An 18,299-nucleotide genomic window follows, 5' to 3' on the forward strand; every position below is an offset into this window, starting at 1 on the left:
GGAGGGGGGGGAGGCGGAGGAGGAGGAGGAGGGAGAGGGGGCGCCGGGAGGAGGGGGGGGAGGCGACGTGATACTTAAAGGGCCAGCGCTGCGCTGGCAGGCGTTCCTTGGGGGGGGGAGGGGGGCAGGGCAAGGCTGAACGGAGCGCCCGGCAGGGGCTCTCCGGGGTCCCCCTCGCCCCCGCCTCCCCTCGCTGCCGTGCCAGGCCCCGTCGACCCGGCCCACCCCGAGCCAGCCCGAGGAGCCCTCGCCCGTGGCGGGGATCAGACCGCCGCGGCAGCTGCCTCCCCTCCGCACCTGCCCAGGCCCGGCCGGGTGCGGCCCCAGCCCCGGCGCCCGCGGCGTGGGGCGGGGGGGGAGGGGGCTGGCGGCGTCAGTTGGCTGCGCGCGGGACCCGTGCTGGCGGGACGGGTGGTGACCCCCGGCCCTGGGGCCGCGGTGGTGGCGGCGCGTTCCGGCGGAGCCCGGCCCGGCCCCCGGGAGCGCGGGGGCTGGCGCGCCTTGGGCTGTGCCCCCCGCCTCCCCTCCAGTTCATAGAAAGCAGATTCTGTCAGCGGCTGGCACTTGGGGCAGTGTGCGCCGCTCTGGCGTGAGGCGGTTTCTGCCTCTCTTTTTTTGCGTTTTGTTTTGGTTTGGTTTTTTTTGTGATGTGACCTCATTGTCTCTTGGTTATGTGTAGAGGCTTCTTGACACCTAGACCGAGGCATCCTGAGTGTTTACACAGCCGCAATTAGGAGCTGAAACTTGACATTGCCCAGAGGCCCTGCATATGATGTGTGTAAACAATAATAAATCAAGTGCTGGTTTTATCCTGAAATATTGCCTCAATTAGCCACATGTCCCGGGTCTCCCTGGAGTAGTCGATGGCTTTCCCTCATTCCCACAACACCAGCTGTATGGCGCAGAGTTCATTGCTTAACAACATAAGTAGTTAACACGCCTGTGTGATACTTCTCTGTATAGCTTGTAACTACCTGTTTTTATTATTTCTTAAATATTTTCTGTTGTCCCAAATGGGAACATACAATGTAACTTTAGAGACACAGTCACAGTATTCTTATTTTTTTTTATTTGCTGCTGCAGTTTGTGACCCCTTTTTGTCAGTTATGTCTAACTAGATCACTAGTGTGGTTTTGGGAGGGAGAATGAGACTCTAGATCTGGTATGATGCCCTTATAGGTGAATTTTTATGCCACATAATGATTTAAGGTGTTTTTTGGTTTTTTTTTTGTTTGTTTGTTTGTTCATTTTTTTGAGTGTGTTGGTTTTTTTTTTTTTTGGTTTTGTCACATGCAGTTAAGAGCTATCCAGGCAAGATCAGTTTTTGTCCTTGCCCCATGTTGGAATATGATGTGTGCGTTCCGTTAAATAGATCACAGGAATAGAGAGTGTGCACAATATGTTCTGATCTGTGGATGGTGGAAAACGCTTGAGCCAGCATCTTACGGAGGATAGCAGGAGCGTGTAGATCATTTTCAATGTATGCTAAATGTCTCATCATACTGTTATAAAAAAGCTAAAAGAAGATTCTTTCTTAGTCTTTACCAAAATATGCATGTATCGTTGGTTCCTGATACTGTTCGTAATTTCATTCTAGAGCATGCGCTGGGCAAAGTTTCACCAGTGCAGATTGTTTGATTAGGGGAATTGTAACAACTGTAGCTTAAGAAATTTATGCACCTTGCTATTTTCTATACCATGGATACACTTACAGGTTGTTCCCTTTCCTCTGTGGGATATAAACTGTTTATGGTCTGCCTGTGCTATGGGGTTATATCCCTTTAGTTACATATGTGCAGTTAAAGTAATATAGCTTTTGCAGCTGGGTAAGCGCTGAAGTCTTGTTTAAGAATGAGATCTGGTTAGTGCCTGTTAGCTGCATGTACCAATTTCATGGATTATACTGAACCAGGAAACAAACTGTTGTGATTGTATCAGGAATCTTCTGATGTATTTCCAGACTGTGTCACTGCTAGAGTAATCGAGCAACAGCAAATGCATTTTGAGTGCATTTTCTAAATTGCTCTGTAAAATAAAATTGCCAAATTATCCTTTTTTGAGTCTGTGTGTAGCCATATATAATCATTACACTTAAGTTTTCAAAAACTTGTGAGGGGAAAAAACTCAAAATATTTCACATTTATTCAGTGTGAAGAAACAGTCTCACACTTCTTGGTATGACATTATTTTTAATCTATCCAAAACAAATAATTAGGATTTTTTTTAAATTGTGTGTTTTATCTTCAGTTTATCTTACAAAGTGTATAGTATGTTTTTACTGTTGACTGTTACCACTTTACATATTTTCTTGTCATCTTAGGTTCAAAGTATCCATAGGAAAACTTCAGTGTAGGTTTCACTATATTTTCTTAATGTAAGCTTCAGTTAAGTAGTGAAAGGCATACCTGCATTTATTTCATTTGCAGGGTAAAGATAGGTAGCATGGAGGCTATTGTGCTGCACTGAGACTTTGACGACTGATACTGTTCATTCTTATCGATCTCCCCAGTGATTCTGGGGCGTGCATTTTTTTTATCTGTGCATGTGTATTCTCTACGTAAAGTGAATACTAATACCTTTCTCATACCTGAAGTGGGTCTTATTATCATGTAGTTCAAGTGCTTTGCTGGACTGGAATTTGTCATTAACGTTTCCTGTGTACTAATAGTAAAACAGAATTCTTCAGATTTTGTGTATGTTATTGTTACAGTTGGTGAGGTTTCTTTCATATTTGGAAATTTCACTTTGGCATGTAAAAAGTTAAAGTAAGTTACAGCCTTGATTTTTTTCAGATTGTCTTTTGGATATAAAATAACATTTTAAAACTAAATCCTTGCAGTCTTCCATTAGTGCAGCTGAAAGGAGTTCAGAATGGGTGCAATACATGTGTTTATTCTGAAAACTTCAGTCTTATAAAATGGATGTGTCTTCTAGAAGCTGTACTTCCTTTTTCAGAATTTTGCTTTCCGAGTGTATTTTTCTCATACCTTTTCCTGTACTGTAAATGCAGTGCTGTAATAAAGTCATCAAAATTCTGATTCCTACCACAGCAAGTTTAGAAGTGTTTAGGAGCAATTCAGTTTCCTGGAAAAGAATAGCTCTCTTGATGTTTTTAAGCCATGTGCTAACGGCCAGGGGTGAATGATCCACAGAGCCACTACTGCAATAGTGGAGCTGCTTGTTCTAATGGCTGTGTTAATGTCCTGAGTGAAGAAAGATGTAGTCCAAATTGTATTTCAGAATATTATGTAGTGGTCTGGGAATCAAATGTTACCTCTGCAAAACTGGTACACATGTGAAAGCTTACAATAAAGCAGCTGAATATTTTATTTTGGTGTAAGTAAGACTGAATTGGGTTTTTTGGTGTGTAATTTGAAATGCTACAAATGTTACTTCTCTTTTGCAGCAGCTGGTTGCTTGACTCTCAGTGTTTAAAAGTGTCTGTAGGCTTACAAGTGAGTCTCAGGGTGGGGATGTGTGTTTTACCACAGCTCAATATTGTACAAAGTGTAAAACAACTTCTCTTCTAAGTGAGAGGATTCCAAGAGCAAGGAAAAAACCTGCTGGTAGAGTTCTTTTCTTTGCTTAACTTGGTGCCAGATGTTACTGAAGTATTGTAGCCAGACCATTGTTGCTCTCCCCGAGGTAATGGAATGCCGAAGTATTCACCTTTGTTAGCAGGTTCTTCACTTTGCTCTGTAAGATTGTTCCATGTTGTAACTGTGGTACACGGGTATCATCACACGGAACATCCCACGAATCTGGGAACACCAGTCTTTGTTTACAGAGCAGCATCTTTTTATGAAGTTGGTAAAGGGCAGTAACTTGGTTCCCCTGCCAGCAGCCTGAGGATACAAAGTCGTGTGTGTTACTGAAAGACAAAAAGGAAGCTGATGTTAGAAGTGGAAATAAAACTTAGATCTACTTGTCATCACATGCTAGCTTATCATCCTTCATATGAACACACTTGTTTATTTTTAATATAGCAGCTACTTCAGGCCATGATACTCTCATTTTTTCTACATAGGTGTGTAAAAGAGGTATTTGCTGATAAATGGAAGGCCATTTCAGTGCTTAGTCAAACGGTGATTTTTGAAAATGGGAGCTAACTGACTGTGATAATCACATACTGCCCCTTAGCCTGCTATACCTGTGGATCTCTGTGATCTTCTGCAGCTAACAGTAAATTCACGCAAAAAAGTAGAATATGGTAGCTTACTGCTACTAAAAGAGGGATCCATTTTTTTCTTTTTAAACCACCAAATTCCAATTAATATTTTATTTGTGAGCTTTTGGAACTGGCTGTTTTTTTTCTTGAGGACAGGAAGTTAGGAAATGTGGCTATACTTCACATCCTGCTTAGCTATTTTTCAAATTACATAGAGAACAAAACAAAGGGAAAAGGATATTATAATACTTATTACTGAAAAATGAAGGCCAAGTCTTTAATACTTAAAGGAAACTGAGACAATTTTGAAATGGGAATTGGAGCTTTACACATGTTTAACATGCCTAGAGAACAGGGGAACAAAAATGCGTGTGCTGTTTTATGTTTTTATAACTAAAGATCTTGAACTCCAAGGTCAGTCTATGATCACTTAATTTATATGTGTTCTAGCCCGTTTTTATGTGTTACAGGCCATGATAGTAGCAATGCCAGGAGCAAGGTGACCTGGTTATTCTATTTTTTGTTTGGAGATGGTGTTTTCAGTGGCTTATTTGTTACTCATACTGAAATTTGCCATGATGGATGCGTTTGAGCAGGGTTATTCCGGAAACTTTAAGCTAAAATGACTTGGCGTTTTGAAAACTACTTTAAGAGAAAGTAAATACGTTAATTTAAGGGGGGGAAGGGATATGCTTGTTAGTCTGCCTTATTTAAGAGCATACCAACGTTTCAGTTCTAGAATTTAGCATTGTAGAGCATAAGCATTCAGATGGAGCATACAGCTGTTCCTTGAGAAACTTCAACAAATCATAAAACTTTGGAAAACCTGGTTCATGCATGGTAACTTGGCAAATATTTATTAACTAAATTATCTGAATAATCCATGTAACTTGGGTATCTTCCTGTCTGTTGGTCCTTGCATGTCACCTGACTGTGCAGTCATCATCTGGACCAAGTATTTAAGCATGATGCATCCCACTGCAGTAGGTGATGGGTGAATTTAATCCTGAATAGTCTTTCTTTATCTGTGCTTTTCCCCCAACCCCAGAATGCATAGACAGCAGCTGTACTCATGGAGAGGTGAAGGCTCGTCGGTATTTGGGGAGAGGTGGGGAACAGAGATGGAAGTTTGGTGGCAATACAGGTCCAAGAACCTGAAAAGCAAAAATGACACATGGTCAGAAGTGGGGGGGAAAAGAGAGGGCAAGAACTGAGAAGGAGGAGAAGCGGTACATGGGTGTGGAAGGAATAATGGGGAAGGGTAGTATGAGGCTGAAGAGCAGAAAGGACATGGATAGAAAAGAAAGGGAACATGAAGATCATTGGCGGGAGGAACAGAAGAGGCTAGAACATGTCTGACTTGCAAAAACTAGTTGAACTGATGGCTTCTGGTCCACCATTGCTAAAGAGTTGTGATGAAGTGGAGCAGGAAAGGAAGAATTCTTATTTAATCACCATTTTTAAAATAAAATTACAGTTCATTTTATGGCCTACACTTAGTAGCAAAGCGAAGATGTTCTTGTTTAACCAAATGTTACAGTCAAAAGAGGGAAGAAGATTATGGAAAAGTTACTGACCAGTTGGAACTGGATTTCACAGAGGGTTGCAGGACCAGGATTTTGTGTCACTTTAGTGTATTCAGTGAGTCCAAGTTAACACTTGGTTCATTGACAGGCTCATTATTTCTGAAATCATGAAGGACATAAAAATTAAATAATTGATGATGGAGCGCCTTGATGAAGTGTTTTAAGGCTAAAACTGTGTAGAGGCATAAAAATGAAATAATTGCCAATGGAACACCTTAATCTTCATGAAGTGTTTAAATGCCAAAAATGTGTAGAGGGGATTTTCTTATGCATTCAACATCTTAAGTGCATTTTAAATGGAGTTACTAGTTTAAAAACCGTCTTCATCCTTTAACTGTACTTCAGCAGCATTAGGAATTCAGTCTTTCATAGAAGGACTCATTAGAAACTTTTATGGTTTTCTAATAAAAATGTCAGAGAAGTTACGTGTGCTTACATAAACTGCTTGCTAACATTGTATTCAATAGCAATAAAGGCATACTGAGATTGGTGGTTATTCTGTGTCTTCTTTATGAAACTGCAAAGAATAAACACAAAACAAGATTAATTTCAGTCATAGTTTATTGGGTGCTGATTCAAATCATTAAAATAGGATTTCCTGTTGCTTTGATTTAATTTGCCTAGAAGGATATGATAAAATGAGTGTCTCCAGAAGCAAGAGATTCACTACATACTTGCGTAGATATTCCACGGGCTTCAATGGCAAAGGAATGGAGTTGGGTTTAGCACGTATGCAGACCTGTTTTTCATCCATGTGGGGAACACTGTCCTTGTTTGTTTGTTTCGGGGGGTTGGTTTGGGTGTTTTGGGGAGGGATTTGGTTTTTTTGGGGGTGTGTGTATGTTATTATTTTATTTTAAAATTGTGCTTTAAAAAGTTGTTAAATATCATTAAGTAGGAAAGTTTTACCAGAATTTGTTCCAGCTATGGAATTGCCGATACGTCCTCTGGTATGTAAGGTGGTTTTGGTAGTCTTTTCTAACGCAGTCCTCTTGCCACCATAGCAGCCAGGCAGATACTACACTACCTTCTTGATCTTGGGTCTACAATGTTATGATGACAGCACTCTGGGTAAATACCGAGGGGGGGAAAAAATACTTCTCTGTCCTGTGACAAGCAGATACGTGTGAGGATTCATGATGTGTATGCTAGGATTCACAAGTGAGAACCATACAAAGTCCTGTTTGCAGTGTTAAGAATACAGAAAAAATGTAAAAACTGAAGGAGTCTTCATTTCCTATGTGAATATTGGGGATGGATGAGGGAGTAATGGGAAATATTTTTGCTCCCTCATATCCTAATCCTTTGGGAGTCTTGGAGCAATTAAAGAAGGGAGGCTTTCTTTCCCTAAAGTTTTATTTTCCTTTTACCAAAGTTTCTATTTAGTCCTCTTAATTCCTTACTTTATGGAGCTAATAAAGCAGGGTCAAATTACAGCGTGAAATGGGTAGGAGAAACTGAGATGCTGCAGGAATTATCTTGAATTTGAGAATCTCTTAATAGTTAGAAGAATGAAGTTTTCATTTGGCAGAATGTAGGAGAGCAACCTGAGGATTTCCTTCTGCAATGCTAAGAGCTACCTGGAGGCAAGATACCTAGCATACTGAGGCGACATTATTTTATGACTAGACTTGATAGGATTTCTCATCTTTCTCTTTCTTATTGTTAAGCACTTTGGTAAGTTGGTGATATGTGAACCATGGTTATGTGTGCTTCCCAAGAAATATGCTGCTGTAAACCCAAAGGGTGTATGCAGAATTAAGGAAATTAAGTTCTTTAGAAGACCCAGATGCCCTTAATTCTGCTTTTGTTGTTGTGCCTTGAGAAACTTAAATTATTTTATGCATCTTTAATATCCATTTTATCAGTTACTGCATATGCAATTTTAACTTGTGAAGCAGTATGGGGGTTTATAATACTTTTTTTCATATTTGGTATCTGCAAATAGGGGATTTTCCGCAACGACTTTGAAATACTGAAAACAGAGTTTACACAAAGAGTGAATTGCTAAAGTAATGCAAGTTGTTTCATGAGGTGGTTCGTCATATGTTATGCTGTGTGACATTGTGTGGTGGTGCTTGGAATATAGTCTCTGATATAAATACTTTGTATGGCTTGTTAAATTCTGAAATGAGGTTATATGAAAGTAGGATGCTATGAACGATTAATGGGACAGCAAATCGGTATATGTAATGTTGGAGAGGTCTTGCTGAATAAAGCCAGTGTTACATAGTATCTATGTTCAAAATCCTACAGGCAAAGAAAGGTGGATGATATGAGTGTAGCCTGTATTTCTGAAGAAATTTAATGGTGGATTCTCATTTATTTTTAGTTTTCAGTTTATTAAAGTATAATATGCATTTGTTTTTTAATGTAATCTCATATTTATCATGATTAATATAGAAATAACTTTATTGCACCACCAAACGATAAAGGGAAAAAAGTGACACAAAGTAAATTTCATTTTACTGCAGCTGAAAATTGGTTTCTTGGCTTTTTAGGGCTTGTCTCACAGGGAAATCAACAGCATAGCTGTTGTCTAATAACTGTTTAGCTGTATCTACGTAGCACAACTCCCTGAGGCTGGTATTATATTCCCGAGTAGTAACATTGTTTTTCTAAAAGTATAATTTTCTAAATAATGACTATATTTTGTAAGTATATAAGATAGAGGAAATGGAAGCCACCTTGCTGGTGAATGAGGAGTACGTTCTCATTGAGCAGTTTTAATAAACTTGTATGCATCAACTTCATATTGATTTGTTTGTCTTAATTTTACTGAGTGTCTCTTTGTAGGCGGGTTGATGGAGAGAGAACCACTGCAGCAAAAGTAGAATGAATCCCTGATAGCATGATCATATGTACTGTACATACTGCTTAATTATTGTTACTTAAATCTAGACAAATATAAATGTATTTTGATCTCAATGTTGGCTAATATTTGCATATGTGAATGTATGCACAGGTCTTTGTTTCTTACTAGCTGATGTGCAAAATGAGAGATTGACTGAAAAGAGAGTACTTCTACACTTGAATGAGCAAGGTCATATTTTCGTAGTAAAAATCTTCAATGGTGATATGCCTTTTAATTGACAAAGCAAGTTGCTCTTGGTTTTGGTTTCATAGTTAAGCATCTTTATTATGATAAATGACTTTAAAACTTGTCTGCAAGAGAAATAAAAGGAAAAAATTGGCACTAGCAATTCCAAGTTTAGGCACCATAGTGCCTTGATGTTGTCTCTGTCCTTTAACAGGTGTATCTGCTCCTTGTTCTTGCTCCCACATGTGAGAGGATATAACATGCAAGCTCAGATCTCTCATTTTCTTGTCTGGTGTGTTTTAGGCTAGACTCTAGTCTTCATTGCTGTCAAGTGTCTCGTGGAAGAAGGCAATATGACTGCAATGACCTCTGGCTTCTTCTCAGCCAAACCTTTTCCTCTGCAGCATCTTTCACCTGGGCTGGCATTTTTTTTCAGTACCTCTTTCTTTCTGCCCTTGGTATCTCATATTCTGTCTAGAAACTTGCCTATTTCCAGAGTTTTAGCTGAAGACTTTGCAGGCAAGGGCTACTTCTTCATACATGAAATATTTTTGATTGACCAATTCTGGCACAGTGGCACAATCTGTTCTTTGCTGCAGTTGTTTCTGATTGAAGGGAACAAGTTTTCTAGACCTGCAATGGTGAAGTAGTCATCCTTTATGTCTGAGCAAGAGACAAGGAACAGATAATACCAATTTATCTGACCTCCATTCAGAAGATGTTACAGCGAGAAGTCCTCTTGCTATAGTGAATAGTTCTCTATTTCAAAGTAGCCCAGTAAGTTGAGGTGGGTGAAAATGAATACCAAAAATATGGAAGGTAAATAGTGTGTGAAGAAGGGACTAAGAGGGTACTCTGTCTTCTCAGAACAGAAATGAGTTTCAAAAATGAGAGAAGCCCATTCTTTGGGGACGTAAGTCTTTGACAGTTCAAGAGAAACTGGTAAGAACGTCTAATGTCATCTTCCCCTTGAGGCTTCAAGACCAGGCGTATCAGTTCAGACTGAAACTCCCTCTAGCTCAGTACTTAATCTCTAACCATGTCTGAAACTTATACTGCCTTATAACTCCTCAGAGTATCTTCTCCCTTCTCTTCTAGAGCCAGGTTTCATGAACCGAGATGGCATCTATATTGACTAACCCTTAGCATCTTGTTTTTTTCTGTGAACTTGTCTGAAAAACATTATTTCTACAGTATGTGTGGATGAATTTTGCTTCTCAAAATCCAAATACCAACTTCATCTCACTTTCAAAAATGTTGGGAGTTACTTTCATTCCAGTTCTTACGCAGTTGGCAAAACTGGGTATGTAGTTCCCAGCCTTGTCTATGTGAGAAACAGAAATAATCTGAATCAAGATCTCATCTGTGTGTTTAGCCATTGTATCATTTCAGATGGCCTTTGTGCAACATTAGTGTCTGGAACTTGCCCCGAGATAGTTTTGAAGGCTTTTTGATGCTTTTCAGCAGTTGTGTGTTCTAAACACATTTTCACAATCTTTGCTACTTTGCTTTCACAGTCATTACTACTCTTTTAAAATAGCTTTAATATATCAAACAGGTGCTATTAAATATAATTAAAGTAATTTTAAGTGGTAATTTTTTGAAAGCTTTTTAAAATTGCTGAATAATCTTGTAGGAGAACCTGTCTTCACAGAACATGTGATCCTGACAGTGGCTGGTGCCCTTTCCTATAGTCTGTAAGTTTCTATCATGTAGTAGATTACTTGGTCATACCCATAATTAGAATACATTCCATGGTAAACTCAAAGCATGATTGTGCAGGAGTTAAACTTGAAGAAAGGTGAAAGCCTTTTTTTTGTTTTGTTCTGTTTTTTGTTTCATGCTTAATTTTTACAACACTGCTGAGTTATTCCTATTTGCATTTTGTAGTTTTGTTTTTGGGATGTGTCTTGTCTAGTCTAAGCAGACAGACACTGAGCCAGAGAGTAAAATATGAAGGTTGAACACCAAGTGAGTTAGCAGTCCAAATGTAGTCTTCTTTTAAAAGTGTCAGCAAAGACAAAGGTAATTATGGAGAATGAATGGAATAACATGCGAGAAAGTTGAAGTAATAGCATGGGATAGTGGGTATGATCAGAAATTATTAAAAATAAAAAAAAAATTGCAAAACATGAAAAACCTGTCAGTTTATTGAAACTTGGGGAGGGGACCACATAATAAAGCAAAACATCTTCTGTAATCATATTTAGTTTCAGGAAATATGTTCTCTGTTGTTGTCTCCTTCTGAATATTTCTCTTGGTTTTTAGGTTTCTGTCCCCTACATCGTACATCAGTGGGATCACTCTGCTGGAACAAAATAATGTCATCTTCAACCCATTGAAGGAAAGGGGTGAGCAGCTTTCTCATGGCCAGTATTTTACCTCCTTTAGAAAGCAGCGTGCCCTGGAAGCAAATATCATCATCTATTTTGATGAAGAGTGAAGCCAGTTCTAGATGCTTTCCATGCATCAAACAGGCTTGCCGTTTTGTTTTTTGTTTCTTTTTAACTTTGTGTGTGAATATAAGAATCTATATTGTATAGAGCAAGTGCCAGGACTGAAGTTAAATAATGAACAAATAGCCGTGCTGAATCTGCCAGTCGTCAGTTTCTCTCTGAAGGACTTCAAAGGAACGTGTGTAGGGGAAAGTTAGAAGGAACGAACTTGTTAACAAGTCTGTTGGGTAGTTTCTTCACAACTCTGAGACAGTTAGTGGTTAGTTTATAGCCTGAAGCATAACTATTTATATCTCTTACAAACATCTGTTGTAGCTTGTATATGTTAAAAGTGATATTACTGAACTCCAACAGCTTACTTGCACCCTATGTTAACGTTACTGGGTGGTCCCTTTGCTCTTAATTATGAAGAAATAGAGCAAGTGAGGAGTGATGTGTGTTAACTGATGACTTTGTGTACAAGTTTCAGCTCACCTTTAATCTATTCTCTTAGATGCTCCTTACCTTGCACAAAGTCTCCACATTTCTAATTATGATTACTCCTCTTAATTTAGCTTCCTTTCTACTCTACTTTTTACCTGCATACTTATTTTTATTAAAGGCTTGAGGTTTTTTTCCTTTTTGCTTTGTTTTGCAGAATGCAATGCATCTATGAATTCCCTTTCGCCACAAATATCAATGGAGTTTCTGATTGCAGTTCATGCATCAGCTTCCACTTTACATGACCTTAAACATTTCCTTGGGTTTTCCTCACGCTGTGTTTTCAAAATAAATAGAATGAGAGTTAATTCTGTTCTGCATGAAGCAGACTGGCTGACTCTCTCACCCCCAGCTTATTTTTGTTACTTGTAACTCTTTGAATGTAACACAAATGCACAGTTTTCCTTCTACTCTCGGTTTCTTAAACAAAGATTAATTGGCATTTTTAAAGCTAAGTTGTCCAAAAGTCATAGGTTTGTACGCTCGTTTCAGATACCTTAGGTCATATAGTGTTGGGTATAGCTGTGCTGGTTAAAGATGGTCCTGCTGTGAGTTGATAATCACCGCATATGAGCCAGAAATTACCATGCTAATAGGTCAACCGAGAGCTGGGATTGTATGAGTGCACAGCAGTGTACTTAAGACAAAGTCAGCTGGTTTACATCATAGCCACCTTTAACAGTGGGTTGAACTAGCCTAACTGACTTAATGTAAAAAGGATGAGAAATCATTTGCGTGTTCTGTGAGCTCAGTGGTAGAGCTGTGGAAGTAATTAGCTCTGGCAGGGTGGCAGTGGTAAACATCTGGGAGCGATACCAGCTTCATCTAGCATCGTTTGCAGAATGAACATCTGCTTAGGCTGTGTATCTGCTAACTAGAACTGGATGCTTTACCCTAAATTAGGTTATAAAAGCCAAATGTGTAAATACCTTTTCAGTTATTTTTCTTAAAGTTTAACATAGTTTGTTTCTTACCACTACTGTGTAATGAGGAGATGGTTCTCTTTAGTGAACCAAAGTAATTCCTCAGTTAATTGCCTCAATTTAAGTGTGTGATTAGCTCAATTTGTTCTTCTTGATTTGCAATAGTTGTCTTCACTAAATCTCATCAGTTGCTATCTTGCCTAATAGCTTAATCTTCTTCTACTGTAATTATAAGTCAGAGGGGAAGCTCTTACGGGAAATAAATGATATACCCATGTAGAATTCTTTCCAGCTGTTCCCCTGGGAGAGAATAGGGCAAAAGTCCTTCTTGATGAAATAATCTATGGATCTAGCTCAAAGCTGTGCACCTCTTTCTTCCTTAGTGTGGCCTGAGGGATTTAGATGTGGAATGGCTCTTCTTTATGGAAATCTGGAAGGAAGGGTTGGTCCAGCTTGTCTGATTCTTCAGAAATTCTTGCCATATCCTATTGTCTTTACCAGTTTACATGTGTTATCTCTGTTGCTTCCCTCTCCACGTTGTTCTTTGTGTCACTAATATGATCTTGCATCCTTGCTAACTGTAAAGCATTCTTCTTTTTATGTGACTGTTTTACCTCTTATTTCCTCACTTCTCGCTGAGAACTTCATCTTTATCCCACGGCTAAACAATTTATTTTAACAGCATTTTGTGAGGAACTTCTTCAGCCTCTAAAAGATTAAATAGTGTTTACTCTTTCTTTGTTAATCTGTTCAACTGTTCTGCTTTTATTTTGAGGGTAGCCTGGTCTGTGCTTCGGATGTCATGGTCAGGAATTAGATGCATGTCTTTTGAGAAGGAAGAAAAGCAGCATTTTGTATGTGCCTGTTCACTCTAAATACTGAAAGACACTAATGCCCTTGCTGGTGTTTTAGAATGTGTCCCCTTAAAGTATTTTGAAAGATATCTCACTTTGTTGTTGTAGTAAATGCTGTTTTAATTTTAACGTTAAATGATTCGCAACTTTTAAAAAAAATAAAAACTAAGCACTCCTATTGGTGAGTGCATTGTGTCGTTCCTGGTTTTTTTTATTTTGGTGGGGAAATCAATAATGTATTTGGGGTTTCAAAGAAAGAGATACTGATTTTAAAAAGACAGATAGACAAGCTAGAACCAGAAAATACATTCATTAAAGCTATTAGACAACCTCTAAATGCAGTTTTTACTCTTTTCCTCTGTAAATTGTATTCTTAAGAAAAATACACTTCATCATAGGAGTCCCCAAACCGTAGCATACCTTTTAGCTAGTATTCCACAAGCTACTTAAGATGATATGTGCATGTTGTCTACAAATAGAAGCTTGTTCAGCTCTGCAAGCACATGATCCAATGCCAGAACCAAGATCTGCTCTGTCTGCTCATATTTGTGGTTCCCAAGATGCTTTTGCGTGCATAAAATGGCACAGATTCCCTAAGAGTAACAGCTCCATTTAAGCACGAGTGAGTGAAAGTCAATAACCTAGTTTGTAAGTGAAGTCATGCTTATGTCATCCTGGTGAACTACTTTGGTCTTTAAAACTGGGAAAAAAAATAAATAATGCAGTAATGCTTAGGAATCATACTTTGAGTAGAACCTGATGCAAAGTAAGACCTGAAGTTTGTCTCTATGCCTGAAGCTGTTAAGTAAACAATGAAGGGAATCTTGAAATGTATCCTGTTTTTCCTAAATTAGACATGTACTCGAGACTGTTATAATCTGTAGGGGAAAATATCCAGAAATGTAAAAATTGCTCTTCAAAATAGTCATATACTGTAGCAGTATGCAATGGTGAAGAGACGATTTAAAAATAGCTGAAAAAATGTGTAGTGGTTGAACACATTACAAAGAAAAAAGGCTCTGTTTCAGAACTTAAACCAATAAAAATTCTAAAACTTAGTTGTTTGATATTGACCTAAGTGGAAGAAAGCAGAAAAGCTGGAATTAATACCTGGATGTAATCTTTTTCAAGACTTGAGCTCTATCTTCTTTTCTAATATTAGTATTTTTTATAGTCGTTAAAAATTAGGTTTCCTTATGTGTCAAGGAAAATTGAGTTTTGTGGTAGTTTTTAATGGTAATAGCTTAATGATTTGTGTGATTTCAGTTATAATGGCTGCTAATCTGACAAGAAAATGAAACATGAATTAGTAATTTGATGGAAAAACTATCTGGTGTTGATATTATGCTACTTTTTTTTTTAAATCGCTGAATGTCTAACTTTAAAAAAAAATAAATGCTGAACTCATCTGGGCACCAAGCTCCAGCTAATGCTTAGAGGGAATAACATACATAAATTTACTTGTATTATAAATCCAATTAACATTATTATTTCCCAAAGTAGAGAAGGTCTATGAAAATGAGACTTGTGAATTCTTAGGTTGCTTTTGAAACTATATATTCACATAGGCCTAGTTGTTTAACAGTTGCTAGATATTGTTCCATTCTTTGTTGAGCCTTAATGAGTTGGACTGTAGATTCCTGATGTCAGAAGTGATTTGAATATTTGGTTTCTAAAAGTAATTTCAGGCCATTACTTTACAATATGGGATTCATACTCATAAGAGATGAGGAATTCTTAACAACTTTTACATTTGGGTCATTAGTTGTAAACTACTGTTATTTGAGTTATAGTAATGACTTTTCAAAACAGAAACATAAATCTTTGCTTGTTTCTAGATTTTATGTATTACCTTAGAATAAGTAGTGCAAAAATAAATGCTAAAGTTTATTTGAAGTTTATGCATGTAAAAGAACCTCAACTTCTTATGAAAAATTTAAATTTAAAATACAAAATGATGATTTTTTTGCTGATGAAATCTGTTGTGTTTTCCAACTTTTTTTCTGAGAATATGTATGTAACTACCATTGTCAGTAAACTTGCTGATTTTTTTTTACAAGGGGAGGTATACATAAATCTTAATCTTTTACAACTGAATTCTAAGTGGTCACTTTTGTAACTGACTTTTTTTTTTTTTTAAGAATATTTGTTCATACTTATGATGATTTGACATAATTAACGTTTTATTAACCATGATGGCAACACAGACATTAAGTATAGACAACTATCAAGATGGACAACAGGTGGGTGTGGTTTTCTTTCTCTACAAACTAAATACAGTTAGCAAGAGAAAAAAAGGTAGTGGTTTTTTTCCTTAAAGTCTGCTTTGTCATTGTTTAACTATCTGTTCTTGTTTGTAAACCAAAATCTTTAAAGTGATAAGCTGCTATTCTTTAATACTTAGATACTTATTAAAGACTTAGCATGACTTTGCTGAACTTGTGCAACAATGGTTAGGTAAGGGATTTTCTTCTGAATCTGCTCTAGGTGATTTGTGTGCTGTAATGTTCCTATTTTTAGGAAAGTCAAATGGATATCTGTAATATTTTGTGTATATGATGCGTCTGTGTTCTTATGTGCTTGCAGTTACAGTAGGCAGATGATGTTTATGCAGTCATAGACTTGCTGGTCTTGCTTAAGTGAAGGATAAATCAAGTTATCTAGAATTATATGCTACTTTGACAACATATAAATTGATGCAATTATGCTGCAGGCTGAAAACTGGTTAAAACACTTGAATTAATTTTAACGAGTTTATTGATTAGAATTACTAACTTCAAAGCTGGTCAGTGGGATTCCAGTTTCTTATTTCTGTTAACAAACAGCTAGAATAATGAAAAATACTGAGGTATGTCTGGTCATGATATTTCTTTTTTGTACAACAGGCTGTATATTGCAACAATTTGAATTGCTAAATTAAAATACTGTTAACTGGAGACAAGTCATGCAGTGGCCTGTACTCTGAAGACACATTTTTACATTACTATGTGTCAGCCCTAAGCAGTAAAAACAAGTACTTCTGTCAGCAGATGGCAACAGTGGCGAACAGTCAGAAGAAAAACAGCAACTTTTCCCATCTCTTAGAAGATGTGTATCTGAATGCAATCTGGGATTATTGATTTTTGTTGTTGTTTGCTTCTTTTATTGCAAATCTTAATTTCTCTGTGTCCTCTCACCTACCTTAGATCTTTTACTATGTACCCCCAGCAAATACGTGCCATCCTATGACACATCAGTGAAAGTAATACATGTTTTTGTAAAGAACAGAGTGGGAGAGAGCCTTTTCTTTCTATTTTGTATTTTAACCTCTCGGTGACCAAGATAGGTCATTTGGCAGCTTGTAGCTTTTGTAGTTTGGAAATGGCCCACAGAAAGTAGTTTGCAGTTTTAAGTGAGCTGTTTTCTCCTCCTAGTGAGATAGAGCCCTAACTGAACATGCTCTCTCCCTTCAGACTCTGCAGATGTGTAGCTCAACATTTATAATCAATTGTATGAGTCATCCTCTTTTATTTTGCTCCGCCTTCTTGTCCTTAGCCACGGCGAGTCCATTAGTTGCATCTTTTCTGCAAACATTCTGTTTTAAAAATCATCTGCGCTTGCTGAGGAAGCTTTTGCAAGGCATGCTGCTCTGTTGGGTAGGATACGCTGGCATTTTCTCAGCTTCTGATTTTGCTTAGGAGATGGCCCGACAAGTAATAAAGCACAAACCTTTCAGTTATCCCAGACTTCTTGTTCAGAATAGTATAAATTATTTTGCTACTGTTGTGTGAAAATAGATTACATTCTCTCAGAGTCAGGTTCTCTACTAGTTTCTGGAAGCCAGCTCTCTTCTTGGAGGTTTTCTGTGAGCGATGTGATACGTACATCTCACAGGAAAAGAGGGCAGAGGATTGCATTCTGTACACTTCCTTTCTGGAGGTGTCAGTTCTGGCTGCCTGGTGATACCTAGAACAATGTCTGTCCTCTAGTCAAGATAGATGTCGTTAGGTTTAAAATAGAAAAGAAAGATTGCAGTAATTTCTTGTCTTCTTACAGATGGTTCCTAGTGCTCAAAGGAGAGAAGACAAAGAAGTTTGGATTGGGGGGTGGAAACTGACTTTCACAGGTCAGGTTCCTTTAAGAAAAGAGATTTAGCTGGAGGTGATGGGACAACCACATTTGACACCTTCAAAGCACCTCAAAGGCATTACCAGCCACCTAGTGCAGTTTAGGAGGTGTTCAGTAGAAGCTGTGTCTCCGTGGTGTTTTTCCAGCAGTGGCAGGTTTTGAAACTGTGTTAAATGGATTTGTAGAAGCAGTTACTGCTCTTTTCTCCAACAGGTCAATATTCCTGAAATAATTGGTTATTACAATACATAAATTTGAGTGGGAAAGGTCAGGGGAGGTTATGCACCTGATAACTCAAAGATTGGAAGGACATAGAATATTTCAATTCTTTCTAAGAAAATGCATGTTTCAATGGGCAAGAAAAACTTCAGGATCCCTTTTGTTCAGTATCCTAATAAAATGTACAGTAAGAAATAAGAGAACTTATGACTAGAAACTTTCCTTTCTATTTTCATCCTAAAGGATTTTTCTGCAGACATCCCCATATTTTTTTTGGAGCAATGTACTGTAGCGTATTCCAAAAATTCAGAGACAAAATGCTTTAAGAATTTACTAATATTTGTCATTCCCATTTTACAGCTGAGTGCTGAAACTTGAAGTGACCTTTACATTACCCATTAAAAAAGGGGTTTTGTAACTGCTCTGGCTTTTTGGGTAACTGCTACGTCATACCAACTTTCTGGCA

The 18,299-nt window shown here is 37.9% G+C and overlaps 1 protein-coding gene across 3 annotated transcripts in view; it reads left to right on the forward strand.

Moving 5' to 3' along the window:
- PKNOX1 (PBX/knotted 1 homeobox 1) overlaps positions 1 to 18,299 on the forward strand; it is a 46,447-nt gene that overhangs the window by 584 nt on the left and 27,564 nt on the right. For 2 of the 3 annotated variants that reach the window (XM_080376750.1, XM_080376748.1), the window contains exons 2-3: positions 11,063 to 11,145; positions 15,649 to 15,750. In XM_080376750.1, the coding sequence (XP_080232876.1) occupies positions 15,700 to 15,750 (51 nt within the window). In that variant the 5' untranslated portion in view covers positions 11,063 to 11,145; positions 15,649 to 15,699. Of the gene's footprint in view, positions 1 to 45; positions 10,492 to 11,062; positions 11,146 to 15,648; positions 15,751 to 18,299 lie in introns of those variants that run through there. The other variant, XM_080376749.1, reaches the window with a different exon arrangement.

The sequence above is a fragment of the Falco punctatus genome (assembly GCF_963210335.1).
Source record: "Falco punctatus genome assembly, chromosome: 2".
Lineage (NCBI taxonomy): Eukaryota > Metazoa > Chordata > Aves > Falconiformes > Falconidae > Falco > Falco punctatus.